The sequence below is a fragment of the Oxyura jamaicensis genome, chromosome 3, assembly GCF_011077185.1.
Source record: "Oxyura jamaicensis isolate SHBP4307 breed ruddy duck chromosome 3, BPBGC_Ojam_1.0, whole genome shotgun sequence".
NCBI classification, from domain to species: domain Eukaryota; kingdom Metazoa; phylum Chordata; class Aves; order Anseriformes; family Anatidae; genus Oxyura; species Oxyura jamaicensis.
The window spans coordinates 54,957,214-54,984,981 of NC_048895.1; the positions used below are offsets into that span (position 1 = coordinate 54,957,214).

The 27,768-nt window shown below is 43.2% G+C and overlaps 2 protein-coding genes across 9 annotated transcripts in view; one reads left to right on the plus strand and one right to left on the minus strand.

Annotated features, from left to right (window-relative positions):
• Positions 1 to 21,043, plus strand: part of SYNJ2 (synaptojanin 2) — a 64,926-nt gene extending 43,883 nt beyond the window's left edge. For all 5 annotated transcript variants that reach the window (XM_035323240.1, XM_035323241.1, XM_035323239.1 and 2 more), the window contains 13 exons: positions 609 to 801; positions 2,415 to 2,573; positions 2,815 to 2,971; positions 5,027 to 5,144; positions 7,145 to 7,363; positions 8,490 to 8,568; positions 9,778 to 9,946; positions 10,297 to 10,449; positions 13,016 to 13,150; positions 14,240 to 14,352; positions 15,081 to 15,189; positions 16,541 to 16,743; positions 19,884 to 21,043. In XM_035323240.1, coding sequence (XP_035179131.1) covers positions 609 to 801; positions 2,415 to 2,573; positions 2,815 to 2,971; positions 5,027 to 5,144; positions 7,145 to 7,363; positions 8,490 to 8,568; positions 9,778 to 9,946; positions 10,297 to 10,449; positions 13,016 to 13,150; positions 14,240 to 14,352; positions 15,081 to 15,189; positions 16,541 to 16,743; positions 19,884 to 20,681 — 2,605 coding nt within the window. In that variant the 3' untranslated portion in view covers positions 20,682 to 21,043. The remainder of the gene's footprint in view (positions 1 to 608; positions 802 to 2,414; positions 2,574 to 2,814; positions 2,972 to 5,026; positions 5,145 to 7,144; positions 7,364 to 8,489; positions 8,569 to 9,777; positions 9,947 to 10,296; positions 10,450 to 13,015; positions 13,151 to 14,239; positions 14,353 to 15,080; positions 15,190 to 16,540; positions 16,744 to 19,883) is intronic.
• Positions 21,044 to 25,545: 4,502 nt separating this feature from the next.
• Positions 25,546 to 27,768, minus strand: part of SERAC1 (serine active site containing 1) — a 33,725-nt gene continuing 31,502 nt past the window's right edge. For all 4 annotated transcript variants that reach the window (XM_035322262.1, XM_035322264.1, XM_035322263.1 and 1 more), the window contains exons 16-17: positions 27,526 to 27,669; positions 25,546 to 26,063 (exon numbers count right to left, since the gene is read on the minus strand). In XM_035322262.1, the coding sequence (XP_035178153.1) occupies positions 25,927 to 26,063; positions 27,526 to 27,669 (281 nt within the window). In that variant the 3' untranslated portion in view covers positions 25,546 to 25,926. The remainder of the gene's footprint in view (positions 26,064 to 27,525; positions 27,670 to 27,768) is intronic.

The window sequence follows — 27,768 nt, forward strand, 5'->3', positions numbered from 1 at the left end:
TAGGAGTTAGGTATAAACAGTTGTATCCAATAATCCCTGATTTTATTGTATCTGATTTAACAAATCATGGGTTGTGATCTGTTGCTTTTTAATTGACTGAAAAATCTGGTACCAGCTGTAAAGTTGGGTTTCAACACATAGTTACACCAGTTAAATTGTTAACTGTCTGAAAATGGATTCCCGTGTGGTCAAAACTGTAAAGGGGAATGTAATGGTAAAATTAGTTAATGTCACTAAGATCCTGATAAAGATAAACATGAAATGTATACCCTGCAGAAGTTCCCACCCACTATTTCAGAAAGAATGTTTTGCTGTATTGTTTGAGAAGAGGGTTGGGTAATATAATTTCAAGTAGTTTTATTTCTAGGCTATTATGTTATACTTTATTTGAAACTTAAGTACGTGATCATCATCAAGAAATATCACAGTCTGAAAGTTGTGCCAAACAACAGCAAGCTTTCTGTTCAGGTATCAGGTCACGGAGGGAAGGGACAAGGCACTGTAACAGGCTTTAACTTTCTGTTGTAGTATAAGTTAATTGAATGTTTGTCCCTGCAGCTATTTACTCCTCTCTTCTCTCGCTCTCTCCCCCTCTCTTCTTTATACAGGGATGTGGCAATAGACACTGTGAAGACAGGAATGGGAGGAAAGGCTGGAAATAAAGGGGCTGTGAGCATTCGTTTTCAGTTCTACAGTACCAGTTTCTGCTTTATATGCAGTCACTTAACTGCTGGGCAGACTCAAGTGAAGGAGAGGAATGAAGACTATAAAGAAATCACACAGAAACTCAGCTTCCCAATGGTAAGAGTAGGTGTACATATGTTGATAACATGGGAGGTAAAGGCTGTATCCTTACATTGTGAATGTTGGTCTTATGTTGTCTTCGCTGTCTTAGCACCCAGTAGAGCACTCGCTTTCCAAAAGTTCTACACCTTTCAAAAAATACAGGTGCTGCAGTACTTATAAAGTCCTGGCCTTTGGAGAGTTTTCAAGTTGATCTTTCAGGACAGTGAGGCTTAACTGACAAATCTGTAAGGCCTCATGGATGATATCTAGGTGACTGCTGGTAGAGTCAGAGAGCATAGTGTTGGGAGGTCTTGCTGGCGCTAGTAGGGGTTCCTAGCAGACCATCTGTGCAGCTCAGTACATCGGTGCTTTAGCTGCTCCTGCTTGGGGATGGTGTATCAGTTCTTGGTCACTGGTAGGGGCACGTTCTGTTCTCTTCATTTTGTCCTCTTGAATGTGTCACTATCAAGGAACTGCTGGCCTTTCTCAGTGTGGCAAGTGGACACTATTGGTCTGTACAAATTTTCCTCTGAGTGGTGGCAGATTGATCACTGCAGTGTTTTAGTTCACACTTAGCTCCTCAGGCCAGCAATTAACCCATGGGATGTGGTAGTAGTGCTTCTTTGCCTCCCTTCATGTTGGTTGCTGTAATTTCCAATGTTTTCTTTTCTAGACCCCTCGGGAGAGGTCCTAAACCAGGGAGGGAGTGGACCAGTTTGTGTATTCTCGTTAGTCAGCGGAAAAGGGCATTTAGGTTGCAAAGCATAAAATGTTAACTCCCTGTGGTTTGCAAGGTTTAGAGACTTGGCACATGCAGCATATTAATTAGCTGTGTTTTATGTAAGAAACAATACTGACAGTTTGGAAGGCCTGCGTAGAATATCTGTTCTATATGGTCATAAAGTTGTGCTTATGGTACTTTTTCCTTGTAATTCCTCGTTAGCTATTTTATGTGCTGTATCCTTACAATAGCTAAATGTACCTCATGTGTGTAATATGTATAAAGAGTGCCCTCTAGTGCTATGACAGCTACAGCTCTGAAACATTTCTTTTATGAATCCCTGGGTTTTAAGAGGTTTATAGATTGAAAGAAAGTGACTGGATAGAAAATAGGATGTTAAACTTAGGACTGGAGTGATTTTTTTATTGATATTTTATTTTAGTACATTTTCAAAACTATGGCATGTGCACCTAAGATCAAATTTGGAGTTTGTCCTTAATCAAGATCTTTGTTGCTTAATGTGCCTTGGTACATGTAGCAAGCACGTTTTGTGTTTTATTTAGAATAAGTAAATATGTCTATGTGAAATGTGCTAGGAAAACAAACAGATTTTTTTATATATTCATGATAGCTAAACTGTGAATTTAAAACTGATGTCCCAGTTTAGACGTACCTTCAGGAAACAGGGGGCAGAATCTGATACTCTTGTTTACAAAATTCAGCTCAGTGTGATGCAAAAGACAGTGAAGTAACTAGTCCTTTTTGAGATGAATTTTAATAAGTAGAATATGGTAAGTATGTGGTTCAGTATGTAGTAATCCAGAGAGACTTAGTTGTACATTTCACTTTAAAAGTTGTTTTCTTGAATGTGATTTAACATTAACCATATTCTGTAACCCTAAACTAGGGACGAAATGTGTTCTCACACGACTATGTCTTCTGGTGTGGTGATTTTAACTATCGCATTGATCTGACCTATGAGGAAGTCTTTTATTTTCTCAAACGTCAAGATTGGAAAACCCTTCTGGAATTTGATCAACTACAACAGCAAAAATCCAGTGGGAAGGTAAGGCAGCGTGTCTCATTTGCTTATGCTTTAAAGTTACCATTTTTTTGAATACCTGCATGTTGGCTCGTTCTAGTTCCATGAGAGAAAGAAAAAGATGCGTTTTCAGACAGTTGTTTATATTACGTGAATGTAGTAATTTGTTTAAAAGTCAGGATGTTGTTTGTTCGTGAGAAAATTGATAGTCACAATGGCACCTACCTCATCTATAACTTAATCAAAGAGATGTTTCTTTTCATAGATTTTTAAAGACTTCCATGAAGGGACTATTAATTTTGGACCAACATATAAATACGACGTTGGCTCAGAGGCTTACGATACAAGTGATAAGTGCAGAACCCCAGCCTGGACTGACCGAGTTCTTTGGTGGAGAAAGAAACTGCCTTTTGAAAAAACAGGTGTGTAGGGTCTTTTCTCCTTCCTTATTTGAAAGTTGTTTCAATTTTCATCCAGAAGCTATGTAAGGAAGGGGAAGTTTGTGAATTCTGGGCTTTGAGAGCTATCTTTAGATGTGTCTCCTAGGCCTAGTCAAATTGCAGTGGCTTTACTAAAGCGGATGTTATTTCAGCTCCATTGGAATAACGTGCAGAGATAGAGATCCCTTTATTCTTGAGTGTGTGAACCAAAACTTCATGATGCAGACTGAAAAGGTGCTAGGAGCTAGCTGAGGAACTGAAAACAACCTATGTGTGGCAATCTAGAAATTATTGTGTTGCTTTTCAACAGAATTATTACTCCACATAAAGTTCCCATGCTACAAAGGCTAGATTCATTGTCTTGTCCTCAGTAGTTGTTTAAGCACTTTTCTGTAACTTCTTGTGCCTTCTTACCTCCTAAGAACAGTTCTGCTAGTTTCTGGAGTGGGGGCAGATTTCTTTAATTAGTGCTTAGACAGTACTTGGCGATCATGTGTGGCCAGCACATCAGCTGTGCCATATACAATTTTAATTTCTTATTCAGAAGATACAATAGCAAAGTGAAAAAGTATTTGTGTGTCTAGGGACAGTTTTCATAACTGTTCTCTCAGTCTGTAGGTACATCTGTGTCCAAGTGTTTATAAAATCTGTACAACTTCATATTAAAAGTGTTATCACTGTTGAAGTAATTTGGTTTGTGCCTGCAGATGTGATTTTTTCACGTGTCAGGGAGCTACTGCCTGTAATCCAAGTCATACCATGAGCACTTCTAATTAATTAATAAGTAAAAACTACAAAGCAAGACGAAGAAGACATGTTGATATGATGTACAGTTATTCACACTTATTTAAAGAAATAAAGAAATAAAAATAAAGTAAATCAAGAAGCTTAAACCATTTATAGAGGTGTAGGGAGGCATAATGAAGTTAAAACATTAAGTGAGCATCCCTCTTGTGCTGGCTGTTCTTTTAGGAGAAAGAAAACCCTTCAGCATTTTCAAAGCATGTTCTTTGTTTTGCATGGCAAAGTCCTGGGAGGACTTCAGTTAATGGAAAGCACACAGAGTGTGGGACCCATCTAGCTGGTCTGCAAGAGCCCACTCTGTGTAGGAGTGGAGGCAGGTTCCTTGCTTTGGAGCTCGTAGGCCTCCCACCTCCAGCTCATATGGGGATATGACTGTTAACCCCTCTGCCAAGCCCTGCTAGGGTTTTCTAATCACTTTGTCACCAGAGTTCTCCTTTCTGCTGGTGGCAAAGCTCTTCTACCTTACAGCTCCAATTCTTTTTCCTTTTTTTTTTTTTTTTTTTTTTTTCCCTTTTATCTATAGGCTAGAGGACTACTTGCTTTCTAAATGGAAAGTGCAGCCCCAATGTGAGTGATTAGGGAGAAATGCCATATTCCACGTTAACTCATTTTCAACTCTGCAGGCAAGAAATACAGTTATCCATTAGCCCAAACAGTGACCTAAAGCCTTTTATTGTTATTGACAGCAGTGTAATACCTCACTGCAGCATGATGTCTGGAGCACTTTCTGTCACCTTAGTGCATTGCAAAGAAAGTATTTTTACTTTGGATTTGCGTGAGGTTGCTTTTTCCTTTTCACTCCCTGTGTACTGTTCAGGTATGCCGTGCATTTCACAAATACTGTGTCTGCTTCCATGCTCAGTAAGGGGCCAGGAGGAAAAATACTAATATGACCTTTGGTCAACCCCAGTTGTGCAGGTAATTGACTGAGGGACATTCAGATTACCATTTTGCAGGTGTCTTAATCTAGTGATCACCTGTCTCTTTTGTACTCCCTGTCCTTTCTGTATTTTGCTTTCTATTTCCTAATTTCTAGATCTTTTGGGATGCAAGCTCTTCTTTGAATGGCATATGCTGGAACAATTGGGTGGGAAAAACAAACAAACAAACAAAACAGACAAAACCCCACCTCCCGCTGCTAGGGTATATTAAGTGCTTCTTAATCAAATATCTCTTCAGTGTTAGTAAAAACCAGCTTTAAGTGGGTTTGAAATTATGTTTTGTGCTGCACAGCTGGAGAGATCAATCTTCTAGACAGTGATCTGAATGCAGAAACTAAAGTCAGGCACACGTGGACCCCTGGAGCCTTGATGTACTATGGGAGAGCGGAGCTACAAGCATCTGACCACAGGTAAAGTCCTAAGCAGATAATCAGAAGTGCCACAAGGCTAGAATGTGTCATCCTCAATTGTACCTTTAGAGTGAGGGTTGGAGCCTGATGCTAACAGGCATGCCATGCTTATTACCTGTTCACTGTCCTGTTTGTTTGGATTTTCCTTGTGGTGGGTTTTTTACCATGGTGGAGGGTATCTGTGGTTCTGTGTTTATTTCTGCTGCACTGTAATCTCGGCAAGGTTGGATAAGTTGCAGCAATGGGGATAGAAAATTGAGGGCTTTCTGTTGCTTGCTTTTGGAAAGCTCCAATACCAAACCAGGCTGCTTTCATGGACTCCCACTCAGCTTGCTGTGGGAGGAGAGGGAGGTGGGCCAGTGTGGCCTGAAGAGTTGTAAGCCATGCACGTAGGGCCAAGTGTGCCCTCTTCATAGTAGTAGTGTTAAGCTTTCCGTCTTCCCTTTAAAATGAAGATTGCAGAGGGAGGTAAAAACAAAGACCAGTGCCTCAGGCTGGTCCGTATCATTAGCTTCTCTTTAGGGATATGAACGACCTTTCTTTGGTAAACTTGTTACTGCTTCACTTCTGTGAAACAAATTCTCTAATAAGCACACCTTGCAAATGCCCTTGTGTTCAGAATAATCTTCGTCGCAGCCCTTCTAGCCCTCTGGAAGTACTAAGATATTGTTCCTCCCAGCAGTGCTCGGTGACCCTCTGTAACTGGTTCTGTGCTCCTCATGGCGCTCTTGCATGCGAGGACTGTTCTGTATTCCTCCAGCAATGAAAGAACTTGCCTCTTGCAATCAATTTCTCTGTGTCAAGGCTTTGACACTGCTGTGTTCGGCAAAGCGCAGTGGAACTGCTGCACTCATTATATAGGACCCTGAGGATGCAATCTGTGAAACGCGGCTCTCGTGCATTGGTTTTCTATTTCAGCAAACCTGACCGCAAAAAGTGCTTTTTAATTACAGTCAGCAGGTTTGTTTTCCCAAGGTTTGTGCTGGAAGAAAAAGGCTTAGCTATATCTTTGTGACATATGGAAATGCATTATGATTCACTGTGTTTGTAGAAATAGCTAACTTTCCTATATACTTTTTTTACTTATTTGTATATATATGTAGTGAATGGTGCAAAACTGAGCCAGAGGAGGTTCAGACCAGATATAAGGGAAAGTTTCTTTCCAGTGAGGGTTGTCAAACACTGGAACAGGCTACCTAGCAAGGTGGTTGATGCCCCATTCCTGTCAGTACTCAGGAGGCATTGGGATGATGCCCTCAATAATATGCTTTAACATTTCGTTTAGCCCTGAAGTGGTCAGGCAGCAGTTGGACTCACTCTTTGAAGGTCCCTTCCAACTGAACTACTCTACTCTACTCTACTCTACAACCACATAGAGAATTTTGTTCTTAGGTTTTCGAAGATGGACATCTTTATGTGGCCACGTCTAGCAGAAAATAATGCATTGCCATCCTGTTCTGTAGGTGCTTTGTGAAACAGCTGTTTAAGAATGAGTGAAGTATCCTGCTATTTTCAGATTAGGGGTTAGCCAGAAATGCTACACACTGTTGTTACTTGAGTTTGTCTGTGGTGTGTCCTTACTGTTACGCTCAGCTTATGCAGGACTGGTGAATATAATTAATCGTACTCAAGGCATGGTTTTCCACTGCAGGAAAAATGAAACAGTTTGCCAGACTCCAAACTTCTGGGCTGTATTGCCAGCTGCAGTGCTTTCTTGCTGTGAGGCCTTAAGTAATTTGTTCTGCCTCTCTTTCTGTGTAGAAGATATATAATAATCACTTCCTTCTAAGGTATACCAGGCTCAGATATTTGTAATGAACTTTGACTTTGTGGAGTTAAAAATGAGCACAGATACATAGAGTTTAAAATATATAACGTTTGTCCTTCACACAACCAAATTCTTGCATGTCCTACTTTTTAACATTGCTTTTAATGTTACATAAGCATTTCCTATTGGTTATGTTAATTTTAAATAAGCATTTTTCCTCTGTTTCTTTTAGGCCTGTGTTAGCTATTGTAGAAGTGGAGGTTCAGGAAGTGAATCAAGCTGCTCGTGAGAGTGTTTTCCAGGAAGTGTCATCTTTCCAGGGACCGCTGGATGCCACAGTAGTGGTAAATCTGCTGTCACCAACGCCGGAAGAGAAAAATGATTTTCCTGAGGACTTGCGTACTGAGCTCATGCAAATGTTTGAGGATTATGGCACTATTGTTCTGGTCAGGTAAATGTGGGACCTGAGATGGCATATCATCATCTGTTCAAAAACACAGACTAGCAATTCCCTTTTTGTCCCAACAGAATTAATTTAGTATTAGAAAGCAGTATGTGCAATTCCTTTACTGCGTGTTGAATTCTTCATTAGAAATTAAATATGTGTGTTTTGAGTATCTTTTACCTCTCATCAGCCTGTTAAAGAAAGGGTCTAGCAGCACTCCTGTCTGAATGGAAGAGAACTTTATTCAGTACAGCACCACAATGCGGAGGCTTTGATGTGAGCCATCACCTTTAGACTCAGGCCTCATTTACGTGCGTTGCTTCTGCTGGCAGTTCTCAGGCCCTGTTTCACTTCCCCTGAGGAGGTCTGCTGTCTTCCAGCACTCTTTCACACTCACTAGGATTTCCTGGCTGGCTCTCATTTCTTCTGAAGGTTGTTTTGCTTGTTTTGGTTTGTTTTTGAAGAGTATAGAGGCTGCCTGATCCTTCTGCAGAGCACCGCAGAGCAGTTGAATTTTATTCTGGCTGATTGTGTACAGGGCTCCAGCACAGTTATGGGACTTCTATTATTGAGAAGCACAGGCAAAACTGGGAAAGATCTGAAAGGTGACCTGGAAAACAAGACCAGAAAGTTGTTTTATTTAACCCACTTATTGATAGAGAAAAATGATGACCATCAGGTATTACAAAGTACCAAATATAAACTGAGGGTCCAAAAGCAGCCCTGCAGGAACAGCAGCAAGAAAAGAAGATGCTTTGGTTTCTGTTGTTGTTTTAAATTGCTTGGCAGCTTGATGGGATACTCTGAAGTGAGAGAGATGCAGAGCCGAGGAATGTAGTACAGAGGGAGTATGGTTAGCAGACTAGATATCCTATCAACAGCTGCTGAGATGTTAGCACTGCTGCTTCAGGGACAACCTAGTAAAGGGCATGATGCCGGGGTCACACAGGAGAGGATGGGGGAAGAGGAAATGCTCAGCTGGAATTCACAGGTCACTTGCTCCTCCTTGAAAAAATGTGAGTAAAACACAATGAAAACCAAATAAATAGCTGTACTGTGGTTGCATTTAAGGCTTTTTATTCACTTGTGAAGTGAAATGCGCTGTTTTATCTCCTCTGCCTTTTTTTACTAGGATCAGTGGAGGTCAAATGCTGGTGACGTTTGAGGACAGCCAGTCAGCGCTTCGTGTTATGGATATAGATGGTATCAAGGTAAGACCACCTCAAAGCTATCATCGTCATTTCCTACCAGATTTCTCAGAAGTGGTTACTTAGAGTGAGATAGTTAAGTTTCTAGCTAAATCAAGTGACGTTATTTTAAAGAAGCATAGTGCTTCCAAAGTCCTTAGCTTTTGCAGCTGCTGAGGCTTTTAATGAAATATTTATTTCAGGAGGGCAGGAAGTCACTTTTCTTGGAGCTCCCAAGCCGTGCTCAGGAACTGGCCTGTGATAACGCTGCAGAATACATGGACTTGGTCATTGTTTTGGCACTTGAAGCAGTTCTCTAGAGGTTATGTGACTTGATACTGTTGCCAAAGCATCCTCATGATTATTGTTTAGAGATTTTTGTTTCTTTTAAGTGTACGAAATAAACTTCTCCCAAGCTGGAACAAGGTGATTCATTGCCCTCCACGCACAGTAAACTCAGCACTAGCTGTAAGTGTTTACCTTTCGGCCCCTGCTCTGCCTTCCCACACACAGACACTACACTTCATCAACCCCCTCATTCATGCTGACTGCGTGTGGGGCTGCATTGTAAACTTAACACTGAAGTAATGGATTTAACTCGTTGTTCTTTCATATTTGGACTTTCATCTTTGAATTGGGCTCATTTAATAAATTAATTTATAGCACAAAATCAAACACAGTTGTACGTGTACAACGTGTCAAGAGACTCAGAATCAGAGTCAGGAACTTTCCAAATGAATGTCGCTGCCAAAGCTGCTGTTTTGGAAACACCTTACCCCAAAATGTCATGAAGCAACACATATAAGCAGCTACAGTCTTAATCTGTTCAATAATGTACTTTACATATACACAAACCATCATATTTGGGATTTCGGAGCAGAGACTCTCCTTACAGATTGCAGCTGGTAGCAAGTTTCTATGTGTTTTAAAGCTACTGACTCAAAAATGGAACCCTCCCACACCATTATTACTATCACAGTATCATTTTGATGATAGCTGATGTTTCACCTATTTCTCAGCACAGCTTTTAAGCTTTGAAGCTAATTTTCTTTCAAGAATATTGTTGCAGTCTGAAAACTTGGTTATGGGGGTAGGAAGTGTACTTCCTTTTTGTTTATCTTCTGAGATGAAGCTTTGGTTATATCAGCTTCTGGCAGGACTTGCTTATTTTGTTCAGGTGTACATATTTTGTGAAATTGCTTGGCAAAGGGGAAACAATTTTGTTTGTTTTAGGTCAGAGGCAGAACAGTGAAGATCCGACCCAAGACCAAGGACTGGCTAAAGGGGCTTCAGGAGGAAATTGCTCGAAAACGGGACAGCATTGTCCCCATGTCCCCTACAGCAAACTCTTGTCTTCTGGAAGAAAATTTTGACTTCTCAAGTTTGGACTATGACTCAGAAGGTGAGAAGCAGATTTTTAAGCTAAGCTGTGAGAAATTGCTTTGCTGACTTTGATTGCACAGAGCAGGTACAGTACGAGTGCAATCGGTACCTTCATTTGCAATAAAACCACACTTCCTAAAAAGAAGATTGTAATGAAAGCCATGCTTAGGATTGTCCTAACAATTCCGTGTTATAAACTATGTTAGCAAATCCTACGTGTGGTAGTTGTCTGTATAGAAACAAAATGTAGTGAAGTGCAGGTTACAAAAAAAGCTCGCCCAACCTGTATATTAAATTCATTCATTGCTAATAGGGAGAGACAGAGAATGCATTTGCTCACCAATCTGTGTATTTTATGTTTTAATTCAGGTGATATAGTGGAGGATGAAGATGATTATTTAGATGATGCTATGTGTCAACAGTTAGAAGCAGACTCAGCAGAAGATTTGCCTGATGGGTCTGGACACTTTGCATCCGCAGCTTTTTCAAACAAATCTGGACAAAACCCACGGCTGTACAAAGGTAAATTATGTTCGTTCATTAAAGTAAGGCCTGAAAGTTTGTTGTTTGTTCCCCTCTTGTCTGCATTCCCCTGTTCATTTATATTTTGATTGGAGGTCCTTCAAAGATAATGATAATCTTTTTGATACGTGTCTGTGGAGTGCTCAACCCCTATCAAGTTTTTGACTAACTGAGGCCCTCAGGCAACAAGAACAATACAAATAACAGAGCTTAGATTCACTTTCTCTTCAGCCCAGGGCAAAGTAGTAATGCTTTAAAATGCTAGTTTCCTTTTAGAATCATGAGAAATTGTCTTTTTATTCATTTGATGCTGTTGTACAGCACCAGGACATAAAATACAGAATCATCCATACTTTATTTTTTCATTGGTGAGGGACAGAGCAAAATCAAACGAAAGGATTGCTGTTGATTTGGTGATGGGCTTTGCTCTGCCCTTTAAGCAACAGATGTGGCAGTGCAGTCTGGAGTAAGCTGGACTGTCCAGGATGTTTTGTTCAAACTGACTTCAAAAGAAGCCTAAAATTACTCCTTTGCTTCTGTTTTATTTCCGAAGAAGTCCAGGTTCACACTGCAGGTATATTCATTCTTTTGGTGCTTTGCAAATGTGTTGCCCTTTTTGTCTGGTCACCTGGCTTGTTTGCATATTACTATGAAATTACTTGGTAAAGAGAAGTTAATGCTACGAAGAGAATACTGATATAAGCTGCAGCAAGAACTAGCCACAGCAGCAGTCTTCTTACATTGGGGTGCCATCAGGACATGCTTTACCGGCCAAGCATAGACAGGACGGATCACATATTAAACACTTCCCCAGTGATTCAGGAGCTGTCTCTGCACTCTCACAGAAGTGAGTTTTATGGCATAAAAGTGCAAACTGTAATACCTTCAAGGGGTGAGTCAGAAGCAGAGTTTGTAAAGATTAAATAAAACTGCTAAGTTTACACGGACAGATGTTCCAAGCCATCTCGGTGATGTACAGCTCTCCTGCCCACCTTAAGTCACATGCTGCGTGCAACGTGGGAACAGACCCAGAAACGTAGCCCCGAGCCAAGCAGTGATCTGTCATTATTAAATACAGTGAAAACAATCACTTTGTGTTATAGGATGAGCTGCCCTCCGAGCACCTCTGGCCTGCTCTGTGATGATTCATTATGCCACAGGGAACTGCAGTGATTCTTTTCACCCACGCTAACTCTTCTCCACCAAAGATATCAAAAAGTAAATAGAGGCTATAAAGTATAGTTTGAAGGAGGTCAAGGTTGGGGTCACGATCTCACACAAGTCAAAATATGATATACTCAGTCCATCTTGAAAGTCTCTGCAATTTCAGATGCCTCCATAAAGCTTTCAATTCTACCTGAGTAGCTTGTAATCAAAGGTATGGTGATCGTAGAGCTGGTGTTAGACCGGGTGGAAGCCGAGGACAGGAGCACGGTGGTGCGTGTGTGTGTTTCAGAGGTCAGAGAATAGCCTTGCAAAACTGATGTTCCTGGGAGCCACTGCCAAAAACCAGCAGTCTTTTAAGGGCGGAGGGATCAGATGGTGATGGCTGACTTTTTTTGTCTTTTGCTCTGTGTTACTGCCAGAATTTCAAGCTGTGCCTTTAGGTGCCTGCAGGACTCCTTGGATCCTACTGACGAGGCCATATCTGTTGCTTAGAAGTCCAGAAAATGCAGAGGGAAGAGGGGGGCAGGTTGGGCAGATCACAGGCTGTGTCTCTGCGGCTGCCATCCGGTGCTGAGTGGGAGCAGGAAATTGTGAGGCAGCTCAGCATTCCCTGCAGAGCACGGCTTTTTGAAAAACAGGAATTTTTGCACAACTGCCTAAAGCAGGAGGGACAGCTGCTTCTCAATTCCTTCCCCATCCTCTCCAAGCCACAGGGACAAAAGGAAACCCAGTGGATTTATGGCCCTAGAGACCAAATCTGCATGGCTGGGCAGGGAAGGGAGGTGAGAGAATTGGGGTGAAAGCCCTCACTGCAGCCGACCGGGAGAATAAGCAATCCCTATTCCTCTCCTCTCCAGCTGTCAGAGAGGCTTAGGTGGGATGAAAGGGCAACAGTGATCATTTATGGTGCAGTCAAGGTCTGTCACGTTGAGGCAGGTGTTCCTGTTATGAAACATTGCTGGAAAGCAGCCATGTGATGAGTGAGCGATTCTGACAGGTTTTTCTCTGGCATGAAAACATTTCTGAGCAAGGAAAGCTGCCTAATCTTCAGAGGGAACTTCAGTGTTCAGGAAGGAGGAGCAGGGAACTGACCATGACGAGCCTTCTCGTGGCTGCACGTCACAGTTTGACTGATAGCAGTGGCTGAAATCCACCTCCGAAAAGCTGACAGTGTAACGAGGTGACCAGTAACCCTGAAATCAAACACGGGCAGTCTTTTTGTCAGTGGGAAGCCTGGTAAATGCTGGAAAAGGAGAAAGAAATGTATGTTTGACAAAAGGGTAGGTGTTTCTTGCAGTGGCAGACATTCGGGGGGGGCAAAACAGAATGAAAGGAGCCGCCTAGATTTGGTGCATTTGCTCTGAGTATCTGACACAGACCTTGTCTGAAATTTCCCTAGATGATACAGCCCTGGCTGACCTGAAGCAGGAGCTGGAGCAAAGTGGGGAGCGCCACCACCGCTCTCCAAGCAGGTCCCTGTCCGTTCCTAACCGGCCTCGGCCGCTTCAGCCACCGCAGAGGCCTCCTCCTCCTGGTGAGTTTCACTTAACTGTGTGGCTGAACGGGTTTTTGTCTGCCATTGCTGAGTGGCAAAGTACACTTGTTCTGAAAAGTCAGGCTGTTGATACACTCGCTTCCCAGTCTGTTTCAGTCTGACTACAGCTGCAGCTAGCAATGGAGGAAAGTCTGTCCTTAGGACGACAGGTGCTCCACAGAGAAAGGCCCTGTGCTTTAGTGAGGATGGAGCGACCTTACTAACTCATCACGCAGCCAGCTGACTAGCCACTTTGCCACAATAAAAAGAATACCATTATTTATCCCTGCTGACTTAAAAAGTTATGTTTTCTTACAGCTTGTTTGTTTGTTTGCTTCTGACTTAATTGTAATCTTCTTTTTAAAAGCTTCGACAAAACTCTTGTCCTGCACAAGCATCCGTCCTTTTCTGCTCGGCAAGCAGGTCTTGCTTGTTGTGTTCAGTGAGGCACAAGGAGAGTGATGCTGTTTACCAAAGCTCTCCTCACCTGAGGGGCCATCAGTGCTGTACGGCTCCTGTTTTTATGGATGCTTCTGGATGAGTGATGATTGCTAGATCAGCATAATCATGTTGGCCTTCTGTGTGACACAAGCTATGCACTACCTTTTTTTTTTTTTTTTTTTTTCCATCCCCAAAGCCTCTCTTATTTATTTTCCAGTCTTAATTTGAAAGTTCTGTCAGACTCGCTGGTATCAGTACTTCTGTGCCTGGAAGGCAGCGTTAATGCTCAGCTGAGGTAACCGAATTGTTAAACGAAAGCAAGGCTAACTAGGAAATTGCCTCCTGAAACAGTTCAAGATTTCATCTTTTTATTTTTTCACCTGAGACTAAACCAGTAGCAGTTTCAGCTCATTGCTCCTCCTAGATCGAAGTGTTTTGCTCTTGGCACCAAGACAGAGGGGCTCAAGGTCCCTGGTGTCCCTCAGGAAGGCCTTGCCTAAATCTGCCCGTTGCCTGGAGGAGCAGGAGGCTGACAGCATCTCTTTCATTTCCCAAAACCCCTTCCAAAGAGCATGGGGTTTGTGCCATAGCAGGTACAACGTTGGACCAGCTGTTAAATCTAACAGGCTGTTTCTGTTCCTCTTTCAGCTGGAACATCAGGCAAAAAGTCCTCCTCGGATGGTTCCCTCTCCTCAGGAAACCACTCCACCTGCTCCATCTTGGCAACGGCGAAGCTGCTACCTGGAGCCCCTCAGCAGCCGGTGAGCCCAGCCCCGCCGTGGCCACATGGCCTCGTCCCAACCTCCCCCATCCACACAGACACCGAGCATCGCCTACATGATGCACCTGTCACACAAGGAACGAAGTCCATCATTTGCCTGAGCTAGAAAGGCCAAGATGAACGTGTTGTGCTGTCAGACCCGACTGCAGGACTACTGCGCCCCAGAGAAATGTATTAAACTGACAAGAATTATAAAGGGCAAACAGGGAGAGGGAATGGTGTATAACCGGGGCACTCTTGGTTTATCTTAGGTGTTGCTTTCTGACAGATGCTAACTTGAATTTTGAGCACCACGATAATGTGCTTTAATTCTTTTCTCACCTCTTTTGGATGGGCTGCACTAGTGTCTAGCCTACAGGAAAAGTTCAGCATTGCCAGCAAGGCTGCCAGCCCTCTCAGCAGGGAAACCACAGCCTGAATGTGGAAACACCTCCCCCCTCCGGTCTTCTTAGATGGAAACCCTAACATACTGAACAAGGGATGGCTGAGGGGCCAGCTGTGCCAGTAAGCCATCCGTGTGTCTCCTCAGCAGATGACAAAGACCTAATACCTGCCAAAAGACTCCCCACCATTTCCATAGTATTCATAGATTGTTGAATAGCCACTGGCAAAACCAGAACTTCACAGGTGTGTGAGCTTAGCCATAAGACCACAGGTGTACCAGAAAGTTCTCTCCAGATTACTTGTTCTTGTATTATTTTTTTAAAGCCTAAAGTCCGGACTGGGATAAGCAAACCTTACAATGTCAAGCAGATCAAAACCACCACAGCGGAGGAAGCAGAAGAAGCTATTAGATGTCTTATGGAAGCAAAAGGAGGTGAGCACAGCTTCGTAACGGACTTCCAAAAAATCTTTAAATAAAGAAATGTGTAGGTGTATTTATCTTTCCCCTGTCATAGCCCAGATGCATTTATTTCTATTCAGGAGCTCAGCTGAACACGGACATAAACGTTCTTGCAGGATTGTGCTTAGTGTTATCTGTCAGTTTTGATAATGCCAGCCTTTTTTTTTCCTAGATGAGTTGTATATTTCCTTGTAGTGCCTGTTACTAGGGTAACAGCTTGGGTTATTTATGTCCAGATCCAGTCTGAAAATTTGAAAGATAAAGATGGGATCTTCCTCAACTGCTCGTGTTACCTGAGAGTTGCATAAAATATATTTCCTGCTCCATTTATTGAATGCTTGCTATTCCGAGCAGAACTTACAGAACAAGTACAGCCGTGGGGGAAATAACCTGGATTCTGCTCACATTTGAACAGAAGTGTAGTTGTTACCTAGATAGAAGTTTGTACTGCTTTTAGCTTGAGTACCTCACTGAAAGGCTACTTCATGTATTAGGGTCTGTGTCCAGGCCCTAGAGATAAAAGGGCAAATTAGAACAGGAAACTAGGTAGAGCTTAGTTTCTGAAACTGAAGCCCTGTGAGTACACCCTCCAGGGTTGGAAGGAGTCTTGTTTTTTGCTGATGCATATGAAAGAAAGAAAGGTGGCTATGTGAGTTTGCAAGGCTCTCAGTTTACAAGAAAAAAAATGTCTGGTTTTGTTTGTACATACAGCTAATGCAGTCTGGAGCAATCCCATTTAATTAGAAGTATCTTTAAGGCATGTTGATGTTTGTTCCTCACAGAGCGCAGTGCCTTTATCTTTGAAGTCAGATATACTCCCTGTTGAGTCTGAATTTCACATGAAGCGTTTCACTCAGCTTGTGTAAGGAAACTCACCTGGTCAGCATCACTTTCAATGGCCTGTGCTCTACCACCAGGTAGCATTCACAGTTCTTCACAAAGTGACCTCCAAGAGGTGCTCAGTGCTGTTATCTTTTTGATCCAGATCAGATCAGGAAACCCGGGAGACTCAGGACTGGAGCCCAGTACTTCAGAACCCCCAGACAAGGTTTATTCACTTGACTAAGTGGTGACAGAGCACTGCTGTGCTGGCATGAAGTATTTCCAACAGGGAAGTCTTCCCCTAACTGCTGGTTACAAATGTAAAGGTTCTAGAGACAGGCTCACCAAGGTCCATTTATTTCTAAACCCTATATTCCAAGCCTGAGCACTGTTCCCTTCAGGCATGCATGTTCTGGAAAACACGAAATAAATCATGTGAAGGAAATCATCTTGATGCTATGTTTCTGATCAAGCCAAGACAGTAACTGGTTTTGCTTTTCAGGATTACAGGAAGATGCACTGAAGCCTGCTCCAGCTAGAAACCAAGTGTTGACCAAAGCTGAGCCTCTCCCCAGCATCACAAAATCACCATCATTTCCAGGGTCACAGACAGGACCAGCGCTTGTACCCCATCGCCCGCCACCCAAAGTTCCAACCACAAAGAAGCCAGCACCGCTACAAAGGACCGGAGTCAAGATGGAAAATGTGAGTTGCAGCAAAAGGCATCCAGCCTTCATTACACAGGGTGAAGATGGCAAAAGGGGCGGGCTGTTAAACAGTTTTTATGAAGCCCTGTTATTTAAAGTGTACCCAATTCTTAGTCAAGGGGCACTGAAATGGTTTCATGTATTGCAGTCTTTAAGGGCATAACAACATACTAGGCAGTCAGAAAAGAAAAAACCCTGAGTTCCTTACTCAGCTTTTCAGTTTGTCAGTCTCTTCTCTTAGATTTTGTTACTTTTCCTCTGTTTTGTCTGAACACTGTCAAGGTGTATGGAACCAAATGTAAAAATGGCTTGCCTCCAGTACTCTACTTCCCCTGTATCTCCAGAGTGCTTCACGTTCATTTCATAGATTCACCAAATGGTTTGGGTTGGAAGGGACCTAAAAGCCCATCCCGTTCCAACCCCCTGCCACGGGCAGGGACACCTCCCACCAGACCAGGTTGCCCAAAGCCCCATCCAGCCTGGCCTTGAGCACCTCCAGGGATGGGGCATCCACAGCTTCTCTGGGCAACCTGTGCCGGGGCCTCATCACCCTCAACGTGAAGAATTTATTCCTGATGTCTAACCTAAACTCACACTTTTTTAGTTTAAAGCCCTTCCCTCTTGTCTCTTCCCTGCACTCCCTGACAAAGAGTCCCTCTCCAGCTTTCCTGCAGGCCGCCTTTAGGTACTGGAAGGCCCCTGTAAGGTCTCCCCAGAGCGTTCTCTTCTCCAGGCTGAACAACCCCAGCTCTTTCAGCCTGTCTTCACAGGAGAGGTGCTCCAGCCCTCAGATCATCTTCGTGGCCCTCCTCTGGACTCATTCATTCTAATATTTCCATGTCCTTGTGCTGGGGTCCCCAGAGCTGAACGCAGAGCTCCAGGTGGGGTCTCACGAGAGCAGAACCTGTTCCTAAGGAACACCCTATTACCGATCTCCACCTGGACACTGAGCCGTTGACCACAACTTTGAGTGCAAGCATCCAGCCAATTCCTTACTCACTGGGTTGTCCATCTGTCAAATCCATCGCTCTGCAAGGTAGAGACATTATCATGTGGGACAGCATCAAATGGTTTGCACCAGTCCGGGCAGACGATGTCAGTTGCTCTTCCTCTACCCACCAATGCTGTAACCCTATCGTAGAAGGCCACCAGATTAATTTGTCAGGCAAATTACTTCTAGGACAGCGCACCAAAAATTGCTATCTCATTTGGAAGCCATCTACCATGGTGCTTTTTCTCCTCCTGTGTTTCTACTCTGTTGATTATGAAGCATCAGAACCGTCTTCACATCACACGCATCTATTTTTCTTTTTTTAACTAAAATTGGGAAGGAAGACTTTCTATACAAAGAATTAGTGTTTCAGTCAATCTCAACAGTTCTATTTTTTTTTTCTTTTTTGAGTTATTTCTGCAATCTAAAGACTGTAGATCAAATTGGAGACAAAACCGTTTAGAAATTTCTGCTATTTTCAATACCAGCACTCTTTGGCTGAGTTTTAAATTCAAGAACTGAGCCTAGATGCCTTACTGACAGGCAGAGCACAGGCATGCATCTTCAGGATAGAGTTCTGCCACAAATCCCAAACTGAGAGGCAGCTGATGTGCAGGATTTAAGACTCGTCCCTTGTTTATCAGTGTTTACTTTTAATTACATCATGAGTGTTCTCATCTGTACTGTGGCAGATTCTTGAGCCATATACTGTTCTGCATCCTGTTCAGAGACATCTAACTTTTCTCACATGCCTTATGATGGGATTCAACATTTCACTTTGGATTCTACTCAAGGGCTGAAGTTCTTAAAAATACTCACCCGTAGGCGCGGGTTTTTAATCTGTCAGGTCTCTACAATGGCGGTATTTCTTCACCTCCTAGGGCTGCTGAAATGATTAGTTGATGGCGAAAGCCATTTAAGTACAAGAGAGGCACCAATGTAACCTTTCAGATTCTTCCTTTGACGGAACCTCAGCAAGCTCTGTTCCAAGTTGTTAGGAATCCTGCCTTACCTTCCTTTGCTAAGGCATTCACCCCTTCTCTGTAATCAAGTTTGTGCCATCTCCACTGAGCAAAAGCACAAAAGAAGAAGAAAATACAGACAACAGCGTGTGCTCTTCCTTTAATCGTTCAATAACAAGGAGTGGTCCATTTGTTTTCTGTTTAACTTGCCCCCACTCCCAGGGCACGCCTGCAAAGTGCTATCTTGGTGTTAGCCACACGAAATCTCTTGCAGGAGTTTATCTGTTTCAGTTTGACTCTGATATCAGGCTTACACATTCCTCCATCCGAGTGAGTTCAGATGGGAGTCCTGTACGTGACCAGCTCTCTCCAATCCACCTGTTTCGTTCAAACAGCCATGCACTCAAAAGCAGGTTATTGCAGACAGGAACGATGTGCCCATCGTGCAATGCTGACTAAAAAGCCTGTGCGTTACCTTTAGCACTGTGGGACAGCAATGAAGAATTAAAATGTTTGCATTCAGTCACAGAGTACACTGAGAGAAATCTGAAGCAACCCCTGCCCTCTTGGACTGACACAGGCTCCCGTTTCATATTTTTAAATAGTGGATATATGCTAAATTGCACGTGGGGAGTTTACTTCTAGTTCCAGTTGCTAGCATCAGTGAGACACGGCAGGGCCATTCATGCATTTCTTGAGTTAGCTTAAGCTAATCGTCCTTCAACCTTATGCATCAGAACATACCCAAAGGCACGAGCTAATGCCCCCCCCATTAATTTAGCCCTCCCTATGCATTCTTGCTTCAATAATACTAGTCAGCAGGGAGATGTAACAAAGAAGTAACTCCTCAGAAGTGCGTCACTTTGGCCTGGAGCTAAATCCTAACGTGAAAGAGAGATGGTCAGAAAGAGGTATTTTTCATACAGGGAGCGAACAGGCTGTAGGATCCTTGTCCTCACGCAGTACCCTGTAAACGAACACTGGTCCAAGGCATGACGGCTGAGGCAGAACTCAGCAGGTACAGTTTCAAACTGTGCTGTCAAGCCTCCTCTTTGCACTGCTTTTTTCTTCCAGAACTGTCAGCTTTTCTCAGTAACGCCATAAATAAAACTTGCGCTAAAAGTGACTCACAGTTTAAGGGACCGTTTTTGTTCTCAAACTTCTTGTTCCTTTTTCCCCCCTCAGGCCATGTCTGCAGCTGAGCAATTTGACCAACAGGCAGCACAGAATCCTTTTGGCTCGACAGAGCCCTGTCTAGAAGCCGCAGCTATTCTTAGTCCGACCAAGATTACTCCAGTCCCTAAGCCCAGAACAGCACAACCTGGGAAGCCCCAGGGGAGCGGTGAAAAGCAGCTCCCTTCACCAAGCACAGCTGAGGCCAGCGTGCTGCCTCCCCAGGGCACATCCTTTGTCCCGAAGGTGCCACCACGAAGAAAGAAGTCGGCTCCTGCAGCTCTTCACCTGCAAGTTCTGCAGAGCAGTGACAACCCGCTTCTTAGAGAGTTAATGTTCAACTCCAACAACAACAACCCTGGGTTCTGCCCCCAGCCTCAGGACTCTGCTGTCCTTCACGCTGCCCCCACGCAGTCTGCCCTCTTAGCCCCTATGTTCTCTGCCAGCCCAGAAGACAGTCTGACGAAACAGTTGGCACCAAATACACAACGGATCACGAACCTTCGGGATCCTGCTCCTCTGCCAGAAGGCCAGCATCCACAGCTCTCACATACCAGCTCCCTTGCAAAGAACACCAGTCTTTTGGAGCTGGATTCTTCCTGCCATCTTTCCCTACAGGCAGCATCAACTACTTCTTCAGCACGTACTCCAGAAAACTTAAAACTCCCCGGCTCAAAAGATTTCAGTCACTGGGTTACGTTCAGCGATGATGAAGACAGTGGTGCGCTGTCAGAAGGGTTCGACAAACTGCTTGTCTTAGAGCAAAACAAAAATCCCTTGGTGAATACAAATAATAATTTAGAATTGTAAAATTTGTCCCCTTAATGTTAATCCCCATAATTATGATGCAAAATAAAAATCTTTTGCACAAAGCTCTATATTTAAGGAAATACCATCTGTCCGTGCTACATTTCATTGCCATGTTTAAAGACAAAGATACCGCCCCTGGAGGGAAGTGTACAGAGCAACCTAACGTTATCTACAGTGTGAGAAGCTCTTTATTCTAAGTTATTTCTTTTTATTAATCCATCTTAAGATGTCGTATTTTAGTTACAAGTCATATGTTAGAACATGTAATGATATGTGGAAAAAAAGATATTAAGAAAAACATTTTGCTGTAAAATATATATTAACCTCTTTCTGTCACCTAAAATAAAGCACCCTGACCTTGACTAGTTAGACCGCTACAGTTATTCTGGAACACACATCCCTAGGGGGAATAGATAGGAGCACGTAAGTTACAGCAGTAACACCGCTAGTGTTCTGCTAGTAAGTTTCCACTGGGGAAAGGCTTAGGCGTTGTCTTCCTGGCGATAACTGCAGTCTTGACAATCCCTAGTACTTAACTTACCTTGTTACCTCAGTCCTGTGTTGAAAAACAGAAGGTGTGTACTCTGAGAATGGAAAGCGGGACGACGAGCAATGTTGCCCAGCCATCAGCCATGCGCTCTGCTTACTCTGTCCCTGGGAAGAGTCTGCTACGTGCTTCTTGTTAACTTCAGCAGCTTTTTTAAGCCACGCTGGAGCAGAGGGCCAAGTCGACCTGAAAAACTGTGACTATGAGCAGGGCAGACTAGAAGTGGAGCTGGAAACAGGCAACTGCACCTATGATTAAAGACAAGTTTAAGAGGCATGCATAAACAGATCTGTTGCTCAGGCGCACCATGCATCAATAGAGGGAATGGCCCTAGGAGGCAGTTAAAACGCACGCTGTAAGACTGCGTGATCCGTTCCATGCAGGTTTTTACAAACAAAAGACACTTATTTAAAATTTAAATGCTGATCGTGTTCTGTGGTTCAGAACATGATACCCTAGCAGGGGAAGCATCACCTCTGTTACCACTGGAGAAACTCCAGGCAAGTACTCCTGTGTGTACTGCTGCTGCGCTTCTCCCTTGCGTTTTCTCATCTGAGTCTATGGGGAAAGTGTTCCAGGTGAGTCTATCTATTGGTCACTTACCATGGTGAGCTCATGAAGTAAGCCTGCTTGGAGCTGAGCAGCAATGATCTTCATAATGAAGCATCAGTCATCCTTCTCAGAAGCCCGAGATTTCGGTGAGGATACCCACGTGCTAAAATGTCTGTCAGCTGCTGTAGCTGTGCAGGCTCTTACCTCGCCTGTGCAGTAGAACTGGACAGTAGAGGTGCCATTTGTTTGAAGCAGGCAGTTAGGAGTGATTGCAATGTCTCGTGCTGATTTGTTAATTTAATAATAAAAGCTCTTGATGCCTCTCTTAAGGAGAGCATTTTAAAGCAGCTGGTACAGCTAAAAAATCCCCTTCTCATTTTCAGGTTTTCTGCAGAAAAGGTGTATTAAAAGAAATTTCAGAGCTCTTTTTTTTTTTTTTTTTTTCTCCTACAGGAAAATTATTTGACTTGTTCTCAGTTGCTTGGAAACTGGGATTCATTCAGGCACTTCCCTACTATTAATACCTCGCTATCTCCCTGCCGTGACCAAATTTTGAATGCAAGGCATCCTGTAAGGGAGGACGCTGCCTTTGTCCGAGCATCTGCCGTCCTCTGCTCTCGTTCCCTAACAGCCAACACCAATAAAACCCAGAGCTAGGCTCCTTAGAGAAGTGCCAGTTTAACACAGCAGCCAGCTGGTGAATCACGAAGCAACAGGATAGGCAGCTCCCTACAATGCGACGCAGCCCCTTACCCTCTTCATCCTCCCCTTAAAAAATGCAGTGATCATTTATGGGCACAGTTCAGTGTAAAACACTAAGAGCGATAAAAAAGAATGAGTACCTTATATGACCATAGCCAACATCTTCTGCAAAGATAACGAGCAGCTCTAGGACAGCTCATTTACATGGGAATGCAAGTGCTAGCAGGAAAGCCAATTAAGTTGGATTTACACAAGTCAAATAAAATCTACTTTATTACTCTCCTTGACAAAGAAAAATATCTGGCCTTTACCATTTTACCTTATGTCTGTGTATGTGGCAAGCTGCCCGTTAAAGTACAGATCCCTACTGTATACCACCAGTGACAGCACACACTGTTCAAGCACAGCAAACCAAGGGAAAGGAACAGCCCAGCTGAAAAGGACAGAGCAAAAAGAACGAGGAATCTGCTCCCTTACTGCATTACTCTTCACACTGTGCCCAATACGTCAGCCAGGAGCTTTTCAGAGGCAGGTGTGTGACCTGGGCTCTGGTTTTAACATCCAGGACAAGCGAAGCAGGGCCAGGCTCGCACTGCATTTGGGAAACCATCTGAGAAGACTCCGGCTGCAGGAGGGGGAATTCCTTCCTCCTCGTTCTGGAGGAAGCCCAGCCCCACCACAACGTGAACAAAGGCTGTGTGACCAACATTGTCCATACCGGCTCCCCTTTTCTTCTACTGGGATTTGTTTTCATCAGCTTCCTGCTCACATCACACTACAGAAATGTCATTTCCACCAGGCTAGTGATTTCTGGGAAACCAACTCCTTTTCTGTAGGCAGCACAGCAGCGCTGATTTTTATAAAAGACACGAATAACACGAATAACGAAGACAGAATAAAAAACCTCCGCAACAATCAGTGCAGTCACACACAGAGAAGCTTGGGAAGTGAAGAAAAGTGGGAGCTTCAGTCAAGTTTCGTTTGTTCTGTCTCACAGTATCAATGCTACTCGCGACAGCCTCAGTAGCTATCAGCACACGCAGGGGACTGCAGTCACTGCTCTAACTGCAGCCACCAGAGACTCACGTAAGCTTTTTACACTGTTGGTCAGCGGTGACGATTTAGACGCATACTTTGCAGCAAGTGCGGTGTCTTCTTTTGGAACAGTAGAGCAGTAAGGTAAGGTGGGTAAAAATCCTCCTTCAGCACGTATACTTTTAATGTAAAACATCTTTCTCAACTTTCCTTTGGGGGAAAAAAAACAAAACAAAACAAAACAAAACAAAACAAAAAAAACCTGCACTTTGCCAGCTGCAAGTAGTCAGCCAGCTCCTTATAGTCTGATGAGCTTTTTAGGTAGGGGCTCACCAAAACGAAAAAAGAGAACCAAAACCAAGATATTTTTTTTAGAATATCCACTGATAAAACTATTTTTTCCTCTTTTTTGGTCCAAAACTGACATTTTCACCAATGAAAATGTCTCCTTTCCTAGCTAGCTACACCACCTAGCACCACGAAGCACAAATCACAGTGAAAGCCTGTTTAAACAGCAATTAAAACTTGATTACTGTTGCCACTAGAAATATCAGTACAGGTGCACAACAGTGCTGGACAACCCCAAACAGGAGGGCTGACAAATTCCTGTCGGCGTTCCCTTCCTGCCTTGCCATTTGCGTCTCACAGCACAGACAACTCCCACCTCCTCAGCCTCTCACGTACCTCCCAGCCACACCTGCAGCAGGCTCCCAGCTGGGTGGGATTAAGGACAATGTCTGAGTTGTAAGAGTTTGCACAAGGCACTGTTCTGAATTAACGCAGCACCAGAGAAGCACGAGAGCTTACGTGTCTAACGGGAAACAAGAACACCGCAGCAGGCCCGTGTGGCTCTAGAGCCAGTGACTGTACACAGTTTAGGAGGCACTTTTACAAAAGCTAAAAGCACAGCTGCAGACCTGTTGAGTCTGGCAAAACAACCACGAACTGTACCCCTCAATGCTCTTACTTGAGATGAAGGGTAAACATCACCTTGCTCCAGCACGAGACCATCACTGAGAAATAACGCAGGTTTTTAATAAACGTGAACACGAAGCAGAGCACTCTTTTCACAGATCGTTCGCCTTTAATACATTTTGTGGCATATCTAATACATTTTTAAAAACACATTTAATTCCTATATGCAGAAAAATCACCCTGAAAGTTAGCTTTCAAAGTTACACGTATATACACACAGTAACAAAAAGGAGAGAGCTGTCTCACAAGTTCCAGTTATAGTAAAAAACCAGAGATGTGTTACTGAACAAGATTAATGTTATATCATTGATCTGAGTCCCTTGAAGCCAAAGAACTCTATTAAAATCAATACAAGACTTGTCACACTGAACACAGTTATTAGAAGTCCTGTCTATAGACAATGGATCCAACATACCTTTTACTTTGTGAATACAAAGTGCTGATATATTTACACTCTGAAGTCTAAACCACAGTGTAAACAGGGTAAACCTCTAGAAATTAGGAAAGATTGTACCTTTTCTGTTTGAAATACTGCCATCTAGCGATCCTTCCTGTATCTTGCTTAGGAGGAAAAATGCTCTTTCTGCTAGTGCAGTCCTGCACATTCTCCGTACTGCTGTGAGTTGTGAATTTTATATGCAGCTCCAGCAGGTCAAGGCTCAACTTCTAAAGATGTATTTTGTTATGTAGTGTCGTCCTGGACTAGAGTGCTCTGAAGTGAGAACAGCTGAGGGGGCCTCAAACCTGGCAGGACTGCAATGGCCACCGACCCCTGCACCAAGCCCACGCAGAGCTGCAAGGAGCATCGCATCTATCTCTGGCAGTTTTTACAGCCCTTATTCCAAGGGCAGTAATATTAGATCCATCACACGTAAGTGATGCTAAGAGACGTCTTCAGCCTGTCATCAATACAGGCCTTGTTTAACAACTCGTCAGCCAGGGGAGCACAGCCTAATCGTAGCCTACGCTCGTCTTCGGAGAGAGTTAGGGGTGAAAAGGAAGGAAGGAGACCACAGTTCAACAAGCTTCTCTTAATTATGTTGCACTGTGGAGGGTGCCTGTGCATCTAGTTATTACTCTAGAGGGGCATCTGTATACTTAGTGAAACTTAGCTTCCACTGACTCCCCATCCCCTCTCAGCCAGACTGCTGGAGAATTTGCACATTTTGTCAACAGATCATGCTTACCCTAAGCCAACACTCACTTTCTTTTTGCCAGGCTTATGGGACTGTCTCCCAGTTTGCATTTCTTTTGAATATATTTTAGAAATAAGTTAGAGAGGTCTCTAAGTTGGAGACGTACTAAAAATTGTTTTAGCAGCAGATACTAGTGACATAGCATCTCTGTGGCTCCGCAGATCTTCTAACGAGGGTTAGGAGAACTTACTGTGTTACACCAAATAGTGGAAATAGGTAGACAAGGATGATTAAAACCTCAGTCTCCAAGGTCTGTGGCTAAAACGTCCTGAATGAACTTCAACGTGCGCTGGTACAGGAAGGCATTCTTATTCTTTGGCTTACAAATATTAAGGTGATTTACATCCACTGGAATAAGGTCTCCAATACCTAACCCTGGGAGAGAGAAAAGAGATGAAGAAAAAAGTACCAAAGTCTGCAAGATCACCTAGACTGAAAAGCACATGTTGCGTTAGCACTTGATCTCTCAAAAGCAATTTCTCCTGCCTTCTGTTTAACTGGTTTGGCTCGGTTATTTTTTAACATGCTAAAAGCACCAACACATGCTGTCAATAACCTGACAGGCTATATACTGCTGCCAAACCCACACTGGTGAACAGTTAGGTCCAGAGTTCTTCTGTCTTTATCGGGAATCCACAGATGTACATTTCTCCATACAGACAACTTCAAAGAATCAAAATTTTGTTTAGCAGCACCCAGCCACTGGTTAAGTCCTAACTGTACTCTAAGCACTGACATGAACAGGGATATAGGGTTTAACCCCGGGCACCCACGTTCTGAAAAAGTCTAAATCAATGTTGCTTTTCACATCACTATCAACTGCCCATATTCCTTATGAAGTATCGTGATGTGGAGATAGCTAGGGTGAAGCTGAAATACGCCACAGATCACTACACACACTTCCAAGGAGATCAAAAGCTTGCCTGGCTCAGCTGTAGAATACAAGCATCCCATTTTCAGTGACACATTTTGGGGCAGACTGTCACATTTACTCTGTCCTGACAGCTGTCACTACTAGTTTGCATTTCACTTTGGTTGCTGTAACTGTCACATCCCCGTTTATTATCTATTCACCCTATTTCCTGGGAAATCCTTCATTTTACTTGGAAGTTTGTATTTTAAGCCACACAAAATTAATCTGAAGCAGGATCAAGGTTTGCTTTCACGTGCACAAACATGTATGTGAGAAACACTGAGTGTATGGCTCATCAGCCTGATTTCTGAAAAAAAGTGAATGGGGTATCACTGAACTGTCACGAACCCTAGAAACACTTTGGAGAGAGCTCACATGCTGCACTGTATCATCTCTAGAAGAGAAGTATGCTACAAAATCATTAAGCACACAATGCTTATTTGGGCAGTCTCTTTTTTTTTTCCTACTAAAGGCAAAACAGTGGAGGGAAATCTTCAGGAGGCAAACCATTTTAAACTTTTTATTTCTATAAGCAGTTTACTGACTTTCTTATTTTTTAAAGGAGAAAATAGCTGGAATTTTTGGGAGCTTCTGAAACATTACTCAGCCTACCTATGTGAGGATAAACAACAGTTACTCGTTATTATAAAGGAAAGGACTACACCGCTGTAACACTAGACCTGCTTTTTTCAATAAGCAAGCTTTACTGGCATTTGGAAAAATCAAACAATTGGTATCGTAAGACACAGACATAGCTTCCCTCTGATCTCAGCAGGGAGGCTGTACTTTAAATTCAGCCAAAAGTTTAAACAAACAAAAAAACACAACAAAACATAACACGTGTTTTTCTAGGTCTTTCTACCACAGAAACCTTTCTCATAATCAATGCCTACATGAATATACCCCAAAGTAAAGTAGACTTACTTGCTGATTCTAGCGGTACGACATGCAGTTTTATCATGCTGCCTATGTGTGTGGGTAAGGTTTCGGCAAAACTCAGCACTGGAAATTTCTTATCTTTGGCAAAAGACAGGAAGTCATCGTTCAGCTCTTTAAGGGCGGGAGAATCTGAGAAAGAATAACATAATTTTTGCAGTGGTAGCTTGAACAGAAGATTAGAACTTTTGTCTGCATGACTACATTCCCAATAAGATATTCTGGAACAAC